This window comes from Heptranchias perlo, chromosome 5 (assembly GCF_035084215.1).
Source record: "Heptranchias perlo isolate sHepPer1 chromosome 5, sHepPer1.hap1, whole genome shotgun sequence".
Lineage (NCBI taxonomy): Eukaryota > Metazoa > Chordata > Chondrichthyes > Hexanchiformes > Hexanchidae > Heptranchias > Heptranchias perlo.
In genome coordinates this window covers 25,879,066-25,899,852 of record NC_090329.1, presented here as the reverse complement: position 1 = coordinate 25,899,852, position 20,787 = coordinate 25,879,066, and the positions used below count along the sequence as shown (strand labels likewise).

The window sequence follows — 20,787 nt, the reverse complement described above, 5'->3', positions numbered from 1 at the left end:
ATCAGAATACGTCGCACCTATCAGAATACATCACACCTATCAGAATACGTCGCACCTATCAGAATACATCGTACTGATCACAATACATCGTACCTATCAGAATACGTCGTGTCTATCAGAATACATCACACCTATCAGAATACACCGTGTCGATTGGAATACATCGTACCTATCACAATACATTGTACTGATCACAATACATCGTACCTATCACAATACATCGTACTTATCACGATACATCGTACCTATCAGAATACAACGTACCTATCACAATACATCCTTTACGGACTGCAGTAACGGAGAAGTTTTGCGATTCCGTCAGATAGTCTGCAAATCGTCCAACAACAGTCTGAGAAAACCAGCTGGCAAGAAATGGGAGGGCAGATGACAGGCCACTCTGCAGAGAGACAGTAAATCACCTGTTAAAATTTAAAACCAACCTCCACACAATGCTGATCCAATTAATTGAAGAGAATTTGTTTTGTTTTACTCGCAATTAAATCCTACAGTGGAGGCAAGGATAATTTTCAAAAAAAGGGAATAAGACAAAGTAGAACAGCAGGGGATAGAGGGATACAGGTCCTGGGAAGAGATAACAGGCCCCGGAGAGAGATACAGGCCCCGGAGAGAGATACAGGCCCCGGGAAATGATACAGGCCCCGGAGAGAGATACAGGCCCCGGGGAGAGATACCGGCCCCGGGGAGAGATACAGGCCCCGGGAAATGATACAGGCCCCGGAGAGAGATACAGGCCCCGGGGAGAGATACCGGCCCCGGGGAGAGATACAGGACCCCGGGGAGAGACACAGGACCCCGGGGAGAGACACAGGACCCCGGGGAGAGACACAGGACCCCGGGGAGAGACACAGGACCCCGGGGAGAGACACAGGACCCCGGGGAGAGACACAGGACCCCGGGGAGAGACACAGGACCCCGGGGAGAGACACAGGACCCCGGGGAGAGACACAGGACCCCGGGGAGAGACACAGGACCCCGGGGAGAGACACAGGACCCCGGGGAGAGACACAGGACCCCGGGGAGAGACACAGGACCCCGGGGAGTGAGACAGGCCCCGGGGAGTGATACAGGACCCGGGGAGTGATACAGGACCCGGGGAGTGATACAGGACCCGGGGAGTGATACAGGACCCGGGGAGTGATACAGGACCCGGGGAGAGTTACAGGACCCGGGGAGAGTTACAGGACCCGGGGAGAGATACAGGACCCCGGGGAGAGATACAGGACCCCGGGGAGAGACACAGGACCCCGGGGAGAGACACAGGACCCCGGGGAGAGACACAGGACCCCGGGGAGAGACACAGGACCCCGGGGAGAGACACAGGACCCCGGGGAGAGACACAGGACCCCGGGGAGAGACACAGGACCCCGGGGAGAGACACAGGACCCCGGGGAGAGACACAGGACCCCGGGGAGAGACACAGGACCCCGGGGAGAGACACAGGACCCCGGGGAGAGACACAGGACCCCGGGGAGAGACACAGGCCCCGGGGAGTGATACAGGCCCCGGGGAGTGATACAGGACCCGGGGAGTGATACAGGACCCGGGGAGTGATACAGGACCCGGGGTGAGTTACAGGACCCGGGAAGAGTTACAGGACCCGGGGAGAGATACAGGCCCCGGGGAGTGATACAGGACCTGGGGAGAGTTACAGGACCCGGGGAGAGTTACAGGACCCGGGGAGTGATACAGTACCTGGGGAGAGTTACAGGCCCCGGGGAGTGATACAGGCCCCGGGGAGTGATACAGGCCCCGGGGAGAGATACTGGCCCCGGGGAGAGATACAGGAGCCGGGGAGAGACACAGGAGCCGGGGAGAGACACAGGAGCCGGGGAGAGACACAGGAGCCGGGGAGAGACACAGGACCCGGGGAGAGACACAGGACCCGGGGAGAGACACAGGACCCGGGGAGAGACACAGGACCCGGGGAGAGACACAGGACCCGGGGAGAGACACAGGACCCGGGGAGAGACACAGGACCCGGGGAGAGATACACGACCCGGGGAGATACATAGGATCCAGGGAGAGATACAGGACCCAGGGAGAGATACAGGACCCGGGTGAGACACAGGATCTATGGATATACAGGACACGGGGAGATGCACAGGACCCGGGGAGAGACACAGGTATGAGGAGAGATTGGGTCGACTAGGCCTATATTCATTCGAGTTTAGAAGAATGAGAGGTGATCTGATCGAAACATATAAAATTCTAACAGGACTAGACAGATTAGATGCAGGGAGGATGTTCCCGATGGCTGGGGAGTCCAGAACCAGGGGTCACAGTCTCAGGATATGGGGTATGCCATTTAGAACCAAGATGAGGAGAAATTTCTTCCCTCAGAGGGTGGTGAACCTGTGGAATTCTCTACCACAGAAGGCAGTGGAGGCCAAGTCATTAGATGAATTCGAGAAGGAGATAGATATATTTCTTAATGCTAAAGGGATCAAGGGATATGGGGAAAAATTAGGAACAGGGTATTGAGTTAGACGATTAGCCATGATCATACTGAATGGCGGAGCAGGCCCGAAGGGCCGAATGGCCTACTCCTGCTCCTATTTTCTATGTTTCTATGTTTCTATGACTCAGGGAGAGACAAGACCCGGGGAGTGACACCGGACCCGGGGAGGTAGAAAGGACCTGGGGAGATACAGGCCACGGGGAGAGACGCGGGACCCGGGGAGAGACGCGGGACCCGGGGAGAGACGCGGGACCCGGGGAGAGACGCGGGACCCGGGGAGAGACGCGGGACCCGGGGAGAGACGCGGGACCCGGGGAGAGACGCGGGACCCGGGGAGAGACGCGGGACCCGGGAAGATAAAGGACCCGTGGGGGGGTGGAGACATAGGACCTGGGGAGATACTCAGGGCCCGGGGAGAGAAAGGAACCTGGAATACACAGTACCTGGGGAGATACACAGGACCCGGGGTTATACACAGGACCCGCAGAGATACACAGGACCCGCAGAGATACACAGGACCCGGGGTTATACAGGCCACGGGGAGATATACAGGACCTGGGGAGATATACAGGACCTGGAGAGATACAAGCCACAGGGATATTCAGAGGACTCAGGGAGACACACAGGGCCCGGGGAGATACACTGGACCAAGGGAGATACAAGCCGCGGGGAGAGATGCATGACCCAGGAAGAGGTATAGGACCCAGCAGGATACATGCCACGGGGAGAGATACAGGACCTGGGGAGAGATCTAGGACCCAGGGAGATACATGCCACGGGGAGAGATACAGGACTTGGGGAGAGATATAGGACCGCCGGGAGATACATGCCACGGGGAGAGATACAGGACCTGGAGAGAGATATAGGACCCAGGGAGATACATGCCACGGGGAGAGATACAGGACCTGGGGAGAGATATAGGACCCAGGGAGATACATGCCACGGGGAGAGATATAGGACCCAGGGCGATACATGCCATGGGGAGAGATACAGGACCTGGGGAGAGACAGGCAGCACAATGAAAAACGTCTGTGACAAGGTTATAGAGGGAGCGAGGATAAGGTTGGAACAGAAACAGAAGCCATGATTTGAAATCAGGGTGTAAATCAGATGAGTGAGGAGCAGGGCCTGCAGCAAGCCTCATGATGAAGCCAGCATGAGGCCCTGGGAAATTTAACTCACCGTCCTTATTTTAATATGTCTACTGGGCTTCCCATCAGATTGCATCATGACACAGGCAGTCTGCCCATTTTCTCCATGTAATTTCCGGTGGCTTCCTGAGGCCTATTTAAATTGGGGTTGCATTCCCTTCTCCAAGATTTAATTGGATCAGTGTGAAGACAATTATTTTCTCAGTAATGAGTCATAGGGCTTCCCCCAGGTATACAGATGCCTCCCTGCAGGTCCTGGTGGAAGAGGTCAGGGAGAGGAGGGAGGCACTAGTCCCCAGATTCTGCAGCAGCAACACCGCGGCCACTACCCTGCAGGACGGAACAGAGGTGGCTGAGAGGGTCAGTGCTAATGTCAGGCGCCCAGCCATGAAATGAAAACTGCTTGCCTCACACAGGCAGTTATACCAGGTATTGGAAGGCCAACCATGCTATGAGAACTATGAGAACCAGAGAGCTATGCAATTCTTAAGCTGTACAGTCTAGAAGGAGGCAAAGGGGGCCCTCGCTGAGATGGAGAAAATACGAAATGAATCTTTCTGGCATCAGAATGATTTGCATTAAAAACTGAAAAACTTCCACGATTGCATTTTCTTAAACCTGCTGTGGCTAATGTGCATAAGTACTGGCTTCAAACTTTAACTTTCATGCATAAAGAGAGGGCTTAAAGGAGGAATATTGTGTTAGTTCAGTGCTTTCTTGGGGCTCCGATTCTCGATGCTGATTTTCACTTGATTAACACGATTATTTTGCTTTCCTGTGTATACTAATGAGATTCTCAGAAAATTTTGGCGCAACTTGCCGATGGATAGATCGGTGTATATCTCGGAATAACCTGCCGATGGATAGATCCTTGTATATCTCGGAATAACCTGCCGATGGATAGATCGTTGTATATCTCGGAATAACCTGCCGATGGATAGATCGGTGTATATCTCGGAATAACCTGCCGATGGAAAGATCGGTGTATATTTCGGAATAACCTGCCGATGGAAAGATCGGTGTATATCTCGGAATAACCTGCCGATGGAAAGATCGGTGTATATCTCGGAATAACCTGCCGATGGAAAGATCGGTGTATATTTCGGAATAACTTGCCGATGGATAGATCGGTGTATATTTCGGAATAACCTGCCGATCGAAAGATCGGTGTATATTTCGGAATAACTTGCCGATGGAAAGATCGGTGTATATCTCGGAATAACCTGCCGATGGAAAGATCGGTGTATATTTCGGAATAACTTGCCGATGGAAAGATCGGTGTATATCTCGGAATAACTTGCCGATGGAAAGATCGGTGTATATCTCGGAATAACTTGCCGATGGAAAGATCGGTGTATATCTCGGAATAACGTGCCGATGGAAAGATCGGTGTATATCTCGGAATAACCTGCCGATGGATAGATCGGTGTATATTTCGGAATAACCTGCCGATGGAAAGATCGGTGTATATTTCGGAATCACCTGCTGATGGATAGATCGGTGTATATCTCGGAATAACTTGCCGATGGAAAGATCGGTGTATATTTCGGAATAACCTGCCGATGGATAGATCGGTGTATATCTCGGAATAACCTGCCGATGGATAGATCGGTGTATATCTCGGAATAACTTGCCGATGGAAAGATCGGTGTATATTTCGGAATAACTTGCCGATGGATAGATCGGTGTATATTTCGGAATAACTTGTCGATGGGTAGATCAGTGTATATCTCGGAATAACCTGCCGATGGATAGATCGGTGTATATCTCGGAATAACTTGCCGATGGAAAGATCGGTGTATATTTCGGAATAACCTGCCGATGGACAGATCGGTGTGTATCTCGGAATAACCTGCCAATGGATAGATCGGTGTACATCTCGGAATAACTTGCCGATGGAAAGATCGGTGTATATTTCGGAATAACTTGCCGATGGATAGATCGGTGTATATCTCGGAATAACTTGCCGATGGATAGATCGGTGTATATCTCGGAATAACTTGCCGATGGTTAGATCGGTGTACATTTCGGAATAACTTGCCGATGGATAGATCGGTGTATATCTCGGAATAACTTGCCGATGGAAAGATCGGTGTATATCTCGGAATAACTTGCCGATGGAAAGATCGGTGTATATCTCGGAATAACTTGCCGATGGAAAGATCGGTGTATATCTCGGAATAACCTGCCGATGGAAAGATCGGTGTATATTTCGGAATAACTTGCCGATGGAAAGATCGGTGTATATCTCGGAATAACCTCCCGATGGAAAGATCGGTGTATATCTCGGAATAACTTGCCGATGGTTAGATCGGTGTATATTTCGGAATAACTTGCCGATGGATAGATCGGTGTATATCTCGGAATAACTTGCCGATGGAAAGATCGGTGCATATCTCGGAATAACCTGCCGATGGATAGATCGGTGTATATCTCGGAATAACTTGCCGATGGATAGATCGGTGTATATCTCGGAATAACCTGCCGATGGAAAGATCGGTGTATATTTTGGAATAACTTGCCGATGGATAGATCGGTGTATATCTCGGAATAACTTGCCGATGGATAGATCGGTGTATATCTCGGAATAACCTGCCGATGGAAAGATCGGTGTATATTTTGGAATAACTTGCCGATGGATAGATCGGTGTATATCTCGGAATAACCTGCCGATGGATAGATCGGTGTATATCTCGGAATAACTTGCCGATGGATAGATCAGTGCATATCTCGGAATAACTTGCCGATGGATAGATCGGTGTATATCTCGGAATAACTTGCCGATGGAAAGATCGGTGTATATTTCGGAATAACCTGCCGATGGATAGATCGGTGTATATCTCGGAATAACTTGCCGATGGAAAGATCGGTGTATATTTCGGAATAACTTGCCGATGGATAGATTGGTGTATATCTCGGAATAACTTGCCGATGGATAGATCGGTGTATATCTCGGAATAACTTGCCGATGGATAGATCGGTGTATATCTCGGAATAACTTGCCGATGGATAGATCGGTGTATATTTCGGAATAACTTTGCGATGGATAGATCGGTGTATATCTCAGAATAACTTGCAAATGGAAAGATCGGTGTATATCTCGGAATAACTTGCCGATGGAAAGATCGGTGTATATTTCGGAATAACTTGCCGATGGATAGATCGGTGTATATCTCGGAATAACTTGCCGATGGAAAGATCGGTGTATATTTCGGAATAACCTGCCGATGGATAGATCGGTGTATATCTCGGAATAACTTGCCGATGGAAAGATCGGTGTATATTTCGGAATAACTTGCCGATGGATAGATCGGTGTATATCGCGGAATAACTTGCCGATGGATAGATCGGTGTATATCTCGGAATAACTTGCCGATGGATAGATCGGTGTATATCTCGGAATAACTTGCCGATGGATAGATCGGTGTATATTTCGGAATAACTTTGCGATGGATAGATCGGTGTATATCTCAGAATAACTTGCCGATGGAAAGATCGGTGTATAACTCGGAATAACTTGCCGATGGAAAGATCGGTGTATATTTCGGAATAACTTGCCGATGGATAGATCGGCGTATATCTCGGAATAACTTGCCGATGGAAAGATCGGTGTATATCTCGGAATAACTTGCCGATGGATAGATCGGTGTATATCTCGGAATAACTTGCCGATGGAAAGATCGGTGTATATTTCGGAATAACTTGCCGATGGATTGATCGGTGTATATTTCGGAATAACTTGTCGATGGATAGATCTGTGTATATTTCGGAATAACTTGCCGATGGATAGATCAGTGTATATCTCGGAATAACCTGCCGATGGATAGATCGGTGTATATCTCGGAATAACTTGCCGATGGAAAGATCGGTGTATATTTCGGAATAACCTGCCGATGGATAGATCGGTGTATATCTCGGAATAACTTGCCGATGGAAAGATCGGTGTATATTTCGGAATAACCTGCCGATGGATAGATCGGTGTATATCTCGGAATAACTTGCCGATGGAAAGATCGGTGGATATTTCGGAATAACCTGCCGATGGATAGATCGGTGTATATTTCGGAATAACCTGCCGATGGATAGATCGGTGTATATCTCGGAATAACTTGCCGATGGATAGATCGGTGTATATCTCGGAATAACTTGCCGATGGAAAGATCGGTGTATATTTCGGAATCACCTGCTGATGGATAGATCGGTGTATATCTCGGAATAACTTGCCGATGGAAAGATCGGTGTATATTTCGGAATAACCTGCCGATGGATAGATCGGTGTATATCTCGGAATAACCTGCCGATGGATAGATCGGTGTATATCTCGGAATAACTTGCCGATGGAAAGATCGGTGTATATTTCGGAATAACTTGCCAATGGATAGATCGGTGTATATTTCGGAATAACTTGTCGATGGGTAGATCAGTGTATATCTCGGAATAACCTGCCGATGGATAGATCGGTGTATATCTCGGAATAACTTGCCGATGGAAAGATCGGTGTATATTTCGGAATAACCTGCCGATGGACAGATCGGTGTGTATCTCGGAATAACCTGCCAATGGATAGATCGGTGTATATCTCGGAATAACTTGCCGATGGAAAGATCGGTGTATATTTCGGAATAACTTGCCGATGGATAGATCGGTGTATATCTCGGAATAACTTGCCGATGGATAGATCGGTGTATATGTCGGAATAACTTGCCGATGGATAGATCGGTGTATATTTCGGAATAACTTGCCGATGGATAGATCGGTGTATATCTCGGAATAACTTGCCGATGGAAAGATCGGTGTATATCTCGGAATAACTTGCCGATGGAAAGATCGGTGTATATCTCGGAATAACTTGCCGATGGATAGATCGGTGTATATCTCGGAATAACTTGCCGATGGAAAGATCGGTGTATATCTCGGAATAACTTGCCGATGGATAGATCGGTGTATATCTCGGAATAACTTGCCGATGGAAAGATCGGTGTATATTTCGGAATAACTTGCCGATGGATAGATCGGTGTATATTTCGGAATAACTTGTCGATGGATAGATCGGTGTATATTTCAGAATAACTTGCCGATGGATAGATCAGTGTATATCTCGGAATAACCTGCCGATGGATAGATCGGTGTATATCTCGGAATAACTTGCCAATGGAAAGATCGGTGTATATTTCGGAATAACCTGCCGATGGATAGATCGGTGTATATCTCGGAATAACTTGCCGATGGAAAGATCGGTGTATATTTCGGAATAACCTGCCGATGGATAGTTCGTTGTATATCTTGGAATAACCTGCCGATGGAAAGATCGGTGTATATTTCGGAATAACTTGCCGATGGATAGATCGGTGTATATTTCGGAATAACTTGTCGATGGATAGATCCGTGTATATTTTGGAATAACTTGCCAATGGAAAAATCGGTGTATATCTCAGAATAACCTGCCGATGGAAAGATCGGTGTATATTTCGGAATAACTTGCCGATGGAAAGATCGGTGTATATCTCGGAATAACCTCCCGATGGAAAGATCGGTGTATATTTCGGAATAACTTGCCGATGGAAAGATCGGTGTATATCTCGGAATAACCTCCCGATGGAAAGATCGGTGTATATCTCGGAATAACTTGCCGATGGTTAGATCGGTGTATATTTCGGAATAACTTGCCGATGGATAGATCGGTGTATATCTCGGAATAACTTGCCGAAGGAAAGATCGGTGCATATCTCGGAATAACCTGCCGATGGATAGATCGGTGTATATCTCGGAATAACTTGCCGATGGATAGATCGGTGTATATCTCGGAATAACCTGCCGATGGAAAGATCGGTGTATATTTTGGAATAACTTGCCGATGGATAGATCGGTGTATATCTCGGAATAACCTGCCGATGGAAAGATCGGTGTATATTTTGGAATAACTTGCCGATGCATAGATCAGTGTATATCTCGGAATAACCTGCCGATGGATAGATCGGTGTATATCTCGGAATAACTTGCCGATGGAAAGATCAGTGTATATCTCGGAATAACCTGCCGATGGAAAGATCGGTGTATATTTCGGAATAACGTGCCGATGGAAAGATCGGTGTATATCTCGGAATAACCTGCCGATGGAATGATCGGTGTATATTTCGGAATAACCTGCCGATGGAATGATCGGTGTATATCTCGGAATAACCTGCCGATGGAATGATCGGTGTATATTTCGGAATAACGTGCCGATGGAAAGATCGGTGTATATCTCGGAATAACCTGCCGATGGATAGATCGGTGTATATTTCGGAATAACCTGCCGATGGAAAGATCGGTGTATATCTCGGAATAACTTGCCGATGGAAAGATCGGTGTATATCTCGGAATAACCTGCCGATGGATAGATCGGTGCATATCTCGGAATAACTTGCCGATGGAAAGATCGGTGTATATTTCGGAATAACTTGCCGATGGATAGATCGGTGTATATCTCGGAATAACTTGCCGATGGAAAGATCGGAGTATAATTCGGAATAACTTGCCGATGGATAGATCGGTGTATATGTCGGAATAACTTGCCGATGGATAGATCGGTGTATATCTCGGAATAACTTGCCGATGGAAAGATCGGTGTATATCTCGGAATAACTTGCCGATGGAAAGATCGGTGTATATCTCGGAATAACTTGCCGATGGATAGATCGGTGTATATCTCGGAATAACTTGCCGATGGATAGATCGGTGTATATCTCGGAATAACTTGCCGATGGAAAGATCGGTGTATATCTCGGAATAACTTGCCGATGGATAGATCGGTGTATATTTCGGAATAACCTGCCGATGGAAAGATCGGTGTATATCTCGGAATAACCTGCCTATGGAAAATCGGTGTATATCTCGGAATAACCTGCCGATGGAAAGATCGGTGTATATCTCGGAATAACTTGCCGATGGAAAGATCGGTGTATATTTCGGAATAATCTGCCGATGGATAGATCGGTGTATATTTCGGAATAACCTGCCGATGGAAAGATCGGTGTATATCTCGGAATAACCTGCCGATGGATAGATCGGTGTATATTTCGGAATAACTTGCCGATGGAAAGATCGGTGTATATCTCGGAGTAACCTGCCGATGGAAAGATCGGTGTATATCTCGGAGTAACCTGCCGATGGAAAGATCGGTGTATATTTCGGAATAACTTGCCGATGGATAGATCGGTGTATATCTCGGAATAACTTGCCGATGGATAGATCGGTTTATTTTTCGGAATAACTTGCCGATGGATAGATCGGTGTATATCTCGGAATAACTTGCCGATGGAAAGATCGGTGTATATTTCGGAATAACTTGCCGATGGATAGATCGGTGTATATTTCGGAATAACTTGCCGATGGATAGATCGGTGTATATTTCGGAATAACTTGCCGATGGATAGATCGGTGTATATCTCGGAATAACTTGCCGATGGAAAGATCGGTGTATATCTCGGAATAACTTGCCGATGGAAAGATCGGTGTATATTTCGGAATAACTTGCCGATGGATAGATCGGTGTATATTTCGGAATAACCTGCCGATGGATAGATCGGTGTATATCTCGGAATAACTTGCCGACGGAAAGATCGGTGTATATTTCGGAATAACTTGCCGATGGATAGGTCGGTGTATATTTCGGAATAACTTGCCAATGGATAGATCGGTGTATATCTCGGAATAACTTGCCGATGGATAGATCGGTGTATATTTCGGAATAACTTGCCGATGGATGGATCGGTGTATATTTCGGAATAACTTGCCGATGGATAGATCGGTGTATATCTCGGAATAACCTGCCGATGGATAGATCGGTGTATATCTCGGAATAACCTGCCGATGGATAGATCGGTGTATATTTCGGAATAACTTGCCGATGGATAGATCGGTGTATATCTCGGAATAACTTGCCGATGGAAAGATCGGTGTATATTTCGGAATAACTTGCCGATGGATAGATCGGTGTATATTTCGGAATAAGTTGCCGATGGATAGATCGGTGTATATCTCGGAATAACTTGCCGATGGAAAGATCGGTGTATATTTCGGAATAACCTGCCGATGGAAAGATCGGTGTATATCTCGGAATAACCTGCCGATGGATAGATCGGTGTATATCTCGGAATAACCTGCCGATGGAAAGATCGGTGTATATCTCGGAATAACTTGCCGATGGATAGATCGGTGTATATCTCGGAATAACCTGCCGATGGATAGATCGGTGTATATCTCGGAATAACCTGCCGATGGAAAGATCGGTGTATATCTCGGAATAACCTGCCGATGGAAAGATCGGTGTATATTTTGGAATAACTTGCCGATGGATAGATCGGTGTATATCTCGGAATAACTTGCCGATGGATAGATCGGTGTATATCTCGGAATAACCTGCCGATGGAAAGATCGGTGTATATTTTGGAATAACTTGCCGATGGATAGATCGGTGTATATCTCGGAATAACCTGCCGATGGATAGATCGGTGTATATCTCGGAATAACTTGCCGATGGATAGATCAGTGCATATCTCGGAATAACTTGCCGATGGATAGATCGGTGTATATCTCGGAATAACTTGCCGATGGAAAGATCGGTGTATATTTCGGAATAACCTGCCGATGGATAGATCGGTGTATATCTCGGAATAACTTGCCGATGGAAAGATCGGTGTATATTTCGGAATAACTTGCCGATGGATAGATTGGTGTATATCTCGGAATAACTTGCCGATGGATAGATCGGTGTATATCTCGGAATAACTTGCCGATGGATAGATCGGTGTATATCTCGGAATAACTTGCCGATGGATAGATCGGTGTATATTTCGGAATAACTTTGCGATGGATAGATCGGTGTATATCTCAGAATAACTTGCAAATGGAAAGATCGGTGTATATCTCGGAATAACTTGCCGATGGAAAGATCGGTGTATATTTCGGAATAACTTGCCGATGGATAGATCGGTGTATATCTCGGAATAACTTGCCGATGGAAAGATCGGTGTATATTTCGGAATAACCTGCCGATGGATAGATCGGTGTATATCTCGGAATAACTTGCCGATGGAAAGATCGGTGTATATTTCGGAATAACTTGCCGATGGATAGATCGGTGTATATCGCGGAATAACTTGCCGATGGATAGATCGGTGTATATCTCGGAATAACTTGCCGATGGATAGATCGGTGTATATCTCGGAATAACTTGCCGATGGATAGATCGGTGTATATTTCGGAATAACTTTGCGATGGATAGATCGGTGTATATCTCAGAATAACTTGCCGATGGAAAGATCGGTGTATAACTCGGAATAACTTGCCGATGGAAAGATCGGTGTATATTTCGGAATAACTTGCCGATGGATAGATCGGCGTATATCTCGGAATAACTTGCCGATGGAAAGATCGGTGTATATCTCGGAATAACTTGCCGATGGATAGATCGGTGTATATCTCGGAATAACTTGCCGATGGAAAGATCGGTGTATATTTCGGAATAACTTGCCGATGGATTGATCGGTGTATATTTCGGAATAACTTGTCGATGGATAGATCTGTGTATATTTCGGAATAACTTGCCGATGGATAGATCAGTGTATATCTCGGAATAACCTGCCGATGGATAGATCGGTGTATATCTCGGAATAACTTGCCGATGGAAAGATCGGTGTATATTTCGGAATAACCTGCCGATGGATAGATCGGTGTATATCTCGGAATAACTTGCCGATGGAAAGATCGGTGTATATTTCGGAATAACCTGCCGATGGATAGATCGGTGTATATCTCGGAATAACTTGCCGATGGAAAGATCGGTGGATATTTCGGAATAACCTGCCGATGGATAGATCGGTGTATATTTCGGAATAACCTGCCGATGGATAGATCGGTGTATATCTCGGAATAACTTGCCGATGGATAGATCGGTGTATATCTCGGAATAACTTGCCGATGGAAAGATCGGTGTATATTTCGGAATCACCTGCTGATGGATAGATCGGTGTATATCTCGGAATAACTTGCCGATGGAAAGATCGGTGTATATTTCGGAATAACCTGCCGATGGATAGATCGGTGTATATCTCGGAATAACCTGCCGATGGATAGATCGGTGTATATCTCGGAATAACTTGCCGATGGAAAGATCGGTGGATATTTCGGAATAACCTGCCGATGGATAGATCGGTGTATATTTCGGAATAACCTGCCGATGGATAGATCGGTGTATATCTCGGAATAACTTGCCGATGGATAGATCGGTGTATATCTCGGAATAACTTGCCGATGGAAAGATCGGTGTATATTTCGGAATCACCTGCTGATGGATAGATCGGTGTATATCTCGGAATAACTTGCCGATGGAAAGATCGGTGTATATTTCGGAATAACCTGCCGATGGATAGATCGGTGTATATCTCGGAATAACCTGCCGATGGATAGATCGGTGGATATCTCGGAATAACTTGCCGATGGAAAGATCGGTGTATATTTCGGAATAACTTGCCAATGGATAGATCGGTGTATATTTCGGAATAACTTGTCGATGGGTAGATCAGTGTATATCTCGGAATAACCTGCCGATGGATAGATCGGTGTATATCTCGGAATAACTTGCCGATGGAAAGATCGGTGTATATTTCGGAATAACCTGCCGATGGACAGATCGGTGTGTATCTCGGAATAACCTGCCAATGGATAGATCGGTGTATATCTCGGAATAACTTGCCGATGGAAAGATCGGTGTATATTTCGGAATAACTTGCCGATGGATAGATCGGTGTATATCTCGGAATAACTTGCCGATGGATAGATCGGTGTATATGTCGGAATAACTTGCCGATGGATAGATCGGTGTATATTTCGGAATAACTTGCCGATGGATAGATCGGTGTATATCTCGGAATAACTTGCCGATGGAAAGATCGGTGTATATCTCGGAATAACTTGCCGATGGAAAGATCGGTGTATATCTCGGAATAACTTGCCGATGGATAGATCGGTGTATATCTCGGAATAACTTGCCGATGGAAAGATCGGTGTATATCTCGGAATAACTTGCCGATGGATAGATCGGTGTATATCTCGGAATAACTTGCCGATGGAAAGATCGGTGTATATTTCGGAATAACTTGCCGATGGATAGATCGGTGTATATTTCGGAATAACTTGTCGATGGATAGATCGGTGTATATTTCAGAATAACTTGCCGATGGATAGATCAGTGTATATCTCGGAATAACCTGCCGATGGATAGATCGGTGTATATCTCGGAATAACTTGCCAATGGAAAGATCGGTGTATATTTCGGAATAACCTGCCGATGGATAGATCGGTGTATATCTCGGAATAACTTGCCGATGGAAAGATCGGTGTATATTTCGGAATAACCTGCCGATGGATAGTTCGTTGTATATCTCGGAATAACCTGCCGATGGAAAGATCGGTGTATATTTCGGAATAACTTGCCGATGGATAGATCGGTGTATATTTCGGAATAACTTGTCGATGGATAGATCCGTGTATATTTTGGAATAACTTGCCAATGGAAAAATCGGTGTATATCTCGGAATAACCTGCCGATGGAAAGATCGGTGTATATTTCGGAATAACTTGCCGATGGAAAGATCGGTGTATATCTCGGAATAACCTCCCGATGGAAAGATCGGTGTATATTTCGGAATAACTTGCCGATGGAAAGATCGGTGTATATCTCGGAATAACCTCCCGATGGAAAGATCGGTGTATATCTCGGAATAACTTGCCGATGGTTAGATCGGTGTATATTTCGGAATAACTTGCCGATGGATAGATCGGTGTATATCTCGGAATAACTTGCCGAAGGAAAGATCGGTGCATATCTCGGAATAACCTGCCGATGGATAGATCGGTGTATATCTCGGAATAACTTGCCGATGGATAGATCGGTGTATATCTCGGAATAACCTGCCGATGGAAAGATCGGTGTATATTTTGGAATAACTTGCCGATGGATAGATCGGTGTATATCTCGGAATAACCTGCCGATGGAAAGATCGGTGTATATTTTGGAATAACTTGCCGATGGATAGATCGGTGTATATCTCGGAATAACCTGCCGATGGATAGATCGGTGTATATCTCGGAATAACTTGCCGATGGAAAGATCGGTGTATATCTCGGAATAACCTGCCGATGGAAAGATCGGTGTATATTTCGGAATAACGTGCCGATGGAAAGATCGGTGTATATCTCGGAATAACCTGCCGATGGAATGATCGGTGTATATTTCGGAATAACCTGCCGATGGAATGATCGGTGTATATCTCGGAATAACCTGCCGATGGAATGATCGGTGTATATTTCGGAATAACGTGCCGATGGAAAGATCGGTGTATATCTCGGAATAACCTGCCGATGGATAGATCGGTGTATATTTCGGAATAACCTGCCGATGGAAAGATCGGTGTATATCTCGGAATAACTTGCCGATGGAAAGATCGGTGTATATCTCGGAATAACCTGCCGATGGATAGATCGGTGCATATCTCGGAATAACTTGCCGATGGAAAGATCGGTGTATATTTCGGAATAACTTGCCGATGGATAGATCGGTGTATATCTCGGAATAACTTGCCGATGGAAAGATCGGAGTATAATTCGGAATAACTTGCCGATGGATAGATCGGTGTATATGTCGGAATAACTTGCCGATGGATAGATCGGTGTATATCTCGGAATAACTTGCCGATGGAAAGATCGGTGTATATCTCGGAATAACTTGCCGATGGAAAGATCGGTGTATATCTCGGAATAACTTGCCGATGGATAGATCGGTGTATATCTCGGAATAACTTGCCGATGGATAGATCGGTGTATATCTCGGAATAACTTGCCGATGGAAAGATCGGTGTATATCTCGGAATAACTTGCCGATGGATAGATCGGTGTATATTTCGGAATAACCTGCCGATGGAAAGATCGGTGTATATCTCGGAATAACCTGCCTATGGAAAATCGGTGTATATCTCGGAATAACCTGCCGATGGAAAGATCGGTGTATATCTCGGAATAACTTGCCGATGGAAAGATCGGTGTATATTTCGGAATAATCTGCCGATGGATAGATCGGTGTATATTTCGGAATAACCTGCCGATGGAAAGATCGGTGTATATCTCGGAATAACCTGCCGATGGATAGATCGGTGTATATTTCGGAATAACTTGCCGATGGAAAGATCGGTGTATATCTCGGAGTAACCTGCCGATGGAAAGATCGGTGTATATCTCGGAGTAACCTGCCGATGGAAAGATCGGTGTATATTTCGGAATAACTTGCCGATGGATAGATCGGTGTATATCTCGGAATAACTTGCCGATGGATAGATCGGTTTATTTTTCGGAATAACTTGCCGATGGATAGATCGGTGTATATCTCGGAATAACTTGCCGATGGAAAGATCGGTGTATATTTCGGAATAACTTGCCGATGGATAGATCGGTGTATATTTCGGAATAACTTGCCGATGGATAGATCGGTGTATATTTCGGAATAACTTGCCGATGGATAGATCGGTGTATATCTCGGAATAACTTGCCGATGGAAAGATCGGTGTATATCTCGGAATAACTTGCCGATGGAAAGATCGGTGTATATTTCGGAATAACTTGCCGATGGATAGATCGGTGTATATTTCGGAATAACCTGCCGATGGATAGATCGGTGTATATCTCGGAATAACTTGCCGACGGAAAGATCGGTGTATATTTCGGAATAACTTGCCGATGGATAGGTCGGTGTATATTTCGGAATAACTTGCCAATGGATAGATCGGTGTATATCTCGGAATAACTTGCCGATGGATAGATCGGTGTATATTTCGGAATAACTTGCCGATGGATGGATCGGTGTATATTTCGGAATAACTTGCCGATGGATAGATCGGTGTATATCTCGGAATAACCTGCCGATGGATAGATCGGTGTATATCTCGGAATAACCTGCCGATGGATAGATCGGTGTATATTTCGGAATAACTTGCCGATGGATAGATCGGTGTATATCTCGGAATAACTTGCCGATGGAAAGATCGGTGTATATTTCGGAATAACTTGCCGATGGATAGATCGGTGTATATTTCGGAATAAGTTGCCGATGGATAGATCGGTGTATATCTCGGAATAACTTGCCGATGGAAAGATCGGTGTATATTTCGGAATAACCTGCCGATGGAAAGATCGGTGTATATCTCGGAATAACCTGCCGATGGATAGATCGGTGTATATCTCGGAATAACCTGCCGATGGAAAGATCGGTGTATATCTCGGAATAACTTGCCGATGGATAGATCGGTGTATATCTCGGAATAACCTGCCGATGGATAGATCGGTGTATATCTCGGAATAACCTGCCGATGGAAAGATCGGTGTATATCTCGGAATAACTTGCCGATGGATAGATCGTTGTATATCTCGGAATAACTTGCCGATGGATAGATCGTTGTATATCTCGGAATAACTTGCCGATGGATAGATCGTTGTTTATCTCGGAATAACCTGGGGATGGATAGATCGGTGTATATCTCGGAATAACTTGCCGATGGAAAGATCGGTGTATATCTCGGAATAACCTGCCGATGGATAGATCGGTGTATATTTCGGAATAACTTGCCGATGGATAGATCGGTGTATATCTCGGAATAACTTGCCGATGGAAAGATCGGTGTATATTTCGGAATAACTTGCCGATGGATAGATCGGTGTATATTTCGGAATAACTTGCCGATGGATAGATCGGTGTATATTTCGGAATAACTTGCCGATGGATAGATCGGTGTATATCTCGGAATAACTTGCCGATGGAAAGATCGGTGTATATATCGGAATAACTTGCCGATGGAAAGATCGGTGTATATTTTGGAATAACTTGCCGATGGATAGATCGGTGTATATTTCGGAATAACTTGCCGATGGATAGATCGGTGTATATTTCGGAATAACTTGCCGATGGATAGATCGGTGTATATTTCGGAATAACTTGCCGATGGATAGATCGGTGTATATCTCGGAATAACTTGCCGATGTAAAGATCGGTGTATATCTCGGAATAACTTGCCGATGGAAAGATCGGTGTATATTTCGGAATAACTTGCCGATGGATAGATCGGTGTATATTTCGGAATAACTTGCCGATGGATAGATCGGTGTATATCTCGGAATAACTTGCCGACGGAAAGATCGGTGTATATTTCGGAATAACTTGCCGATGGATAGGTCGGTGTATATTTCGGAATAACTTGCCAATGGATAGATCGGTGTATAACTCGGAATAACTTGCCGATGGATAGATCGGTGTATATTTCGGAATAACTTGCCGATGGATGGATCGGTGTATATTTCGGAATAACTTGCCGATGGATAGATCGGTGTATATCTCGGAATAACCTGCCGATGGATAGATCGGTGTATATCTCGGAATAACCTGCCGATGGATAGATCGGTGTATATTTCGGAATAACTTGCCGATGGATAGATCGGTGTATATCTCGGAATAACTTGCCGATGGATAGATTGGTGCATATCTGGGAATAACTTGCCGATGGAAAGATCGGTGTATATTTCGGAATAACTTGCCGATGGATAGATCGCTGTATATCTTGGAATAACTTGCCGATGGAAAGATCGGTGTATATCTCGGAATAACTTGCCGATGGAATGATCGGTGTATATTTCGGAATAACTTGCCGACGGATAGATCGGTGTATATTTCGGAATAACCTGCCGATGGATAGATCGGTGTATATCTCGGAATAACTTGCCGATGGATAGATCGGTGTATATCTCGGAATAACTTGCCGATGGAAAGATCGGTGTATATCTCGGAATAACTTGCCGATGGAAAGATCGGTGTATATCTCGGAATAACTTGCCGATGGATGGATCGGTGTATATTTCGGAATAACTTGCCGATGGATAGATCGGTGTATATCTCGGAATAACCTGCCGATGGATAGATCGGTGTATATCTCGGAATAACCTGCCGATGGATAGATCGGTGTATATTTCGGAATAACTTGCCGATGGATAGATCGGTGTATATCTCGGAATAACTTGCCGATGGATAGATTGGTGCATATCTGGGAATAACTTGCCGATGGAAAGATCGGTGTATATTTCGGAATAACTTGCCGATGGATAGATCGCTGTATATCTTGGAATAACTTGCCGATGGAAAGATCGGTGTATATCTCGGAATAACTTGCCGATGGAATGATCGGTGTATATTTCGGAATAACTTGCCGACGGATAGATCGGTGTATATTTCGGAATAACCTGCCGATGGATAGATCGGTGTATATCTCGGAATAACTTGCCGATGGATAGATCGGTGTATATCTCGGAATAACTTGCCGATGGAAAGATCGGTGTATATCTCGGAATAACTTGCCGATGGAAAGATCGGTGTATATCTCGGAATAACTTGCCGATGGATAGATTGGTGCATATCTGGGAATAACTTGCCGATGGAAAGATCGGTGTATATTTCGGAATAACTTGCCGATGGATAGATCGCTGTATATCTTGGAATAACTTGCCGATGGAAAGATCGGTGTATATTTCGGAATAACTTGCCGATGGATAGATCGGTGTATATTTCGGAATAACTTGCCGATGGATAGATCGGTGTATATCTCGGAATAACTTGCCGATGGAAAGATCGGTGTATATTTCGGAATAACCTGCCGATGGAAAGATCGGTGTATATCTCGGAATAACCTGCCGATGGATAGATCGGTGTATATCTCGGAATAACCTGCCGATGGAAAGATCGGTGTATATCTCGGAATAACTTGCCGATGGATAGATCGGTGTATATCTCGGAATAACCTGCCGATGGATAGATCGGTGTATATCTCGGAATAACCTGCCGATGGAAAGATCGGTGTATATCTCGGAATAACTTGCCGATGGAAAGATCGTTGTATATCTCGGAATAACTTGCCGATGGATAGATCGTTGTATATCTCGGAATAACTTGCCGATGGATAGATCGTTGTATATCTCGGAATAACCTGGGGATGGATAGATCGGTGTATATCTCGGAATAACTTGCCGATGGAAAGATCGGTGTATATCTCGGAATAACCTGCTGATGGATAGATCGGTGTATAT

At 45.4% G+C, this 20,787-nt stretch overlaps 1 protein-coding gene across 1 annotated transcript in view; it reads right to left on the bottom strand.

Moving 5' to 3' along the window:
- Positions 1-229: 229 nt before the first annotated feature.
- LOC137322140 (sialin-like) overlaps positions 230-20,787 on the bottom strand; it is a 73,543-nt gene continuing 52,985 nt past the window's right edge. Inside the window, exon 7 of the mRNA XM_067985254.1 lies at positions 230-397. Within this exon, the coding sequence (XP_067841355.1) occupies positions 230-397 (168 nt within the window). The remainder of the gene's footprint in view (positions 398-20,787) is intronic.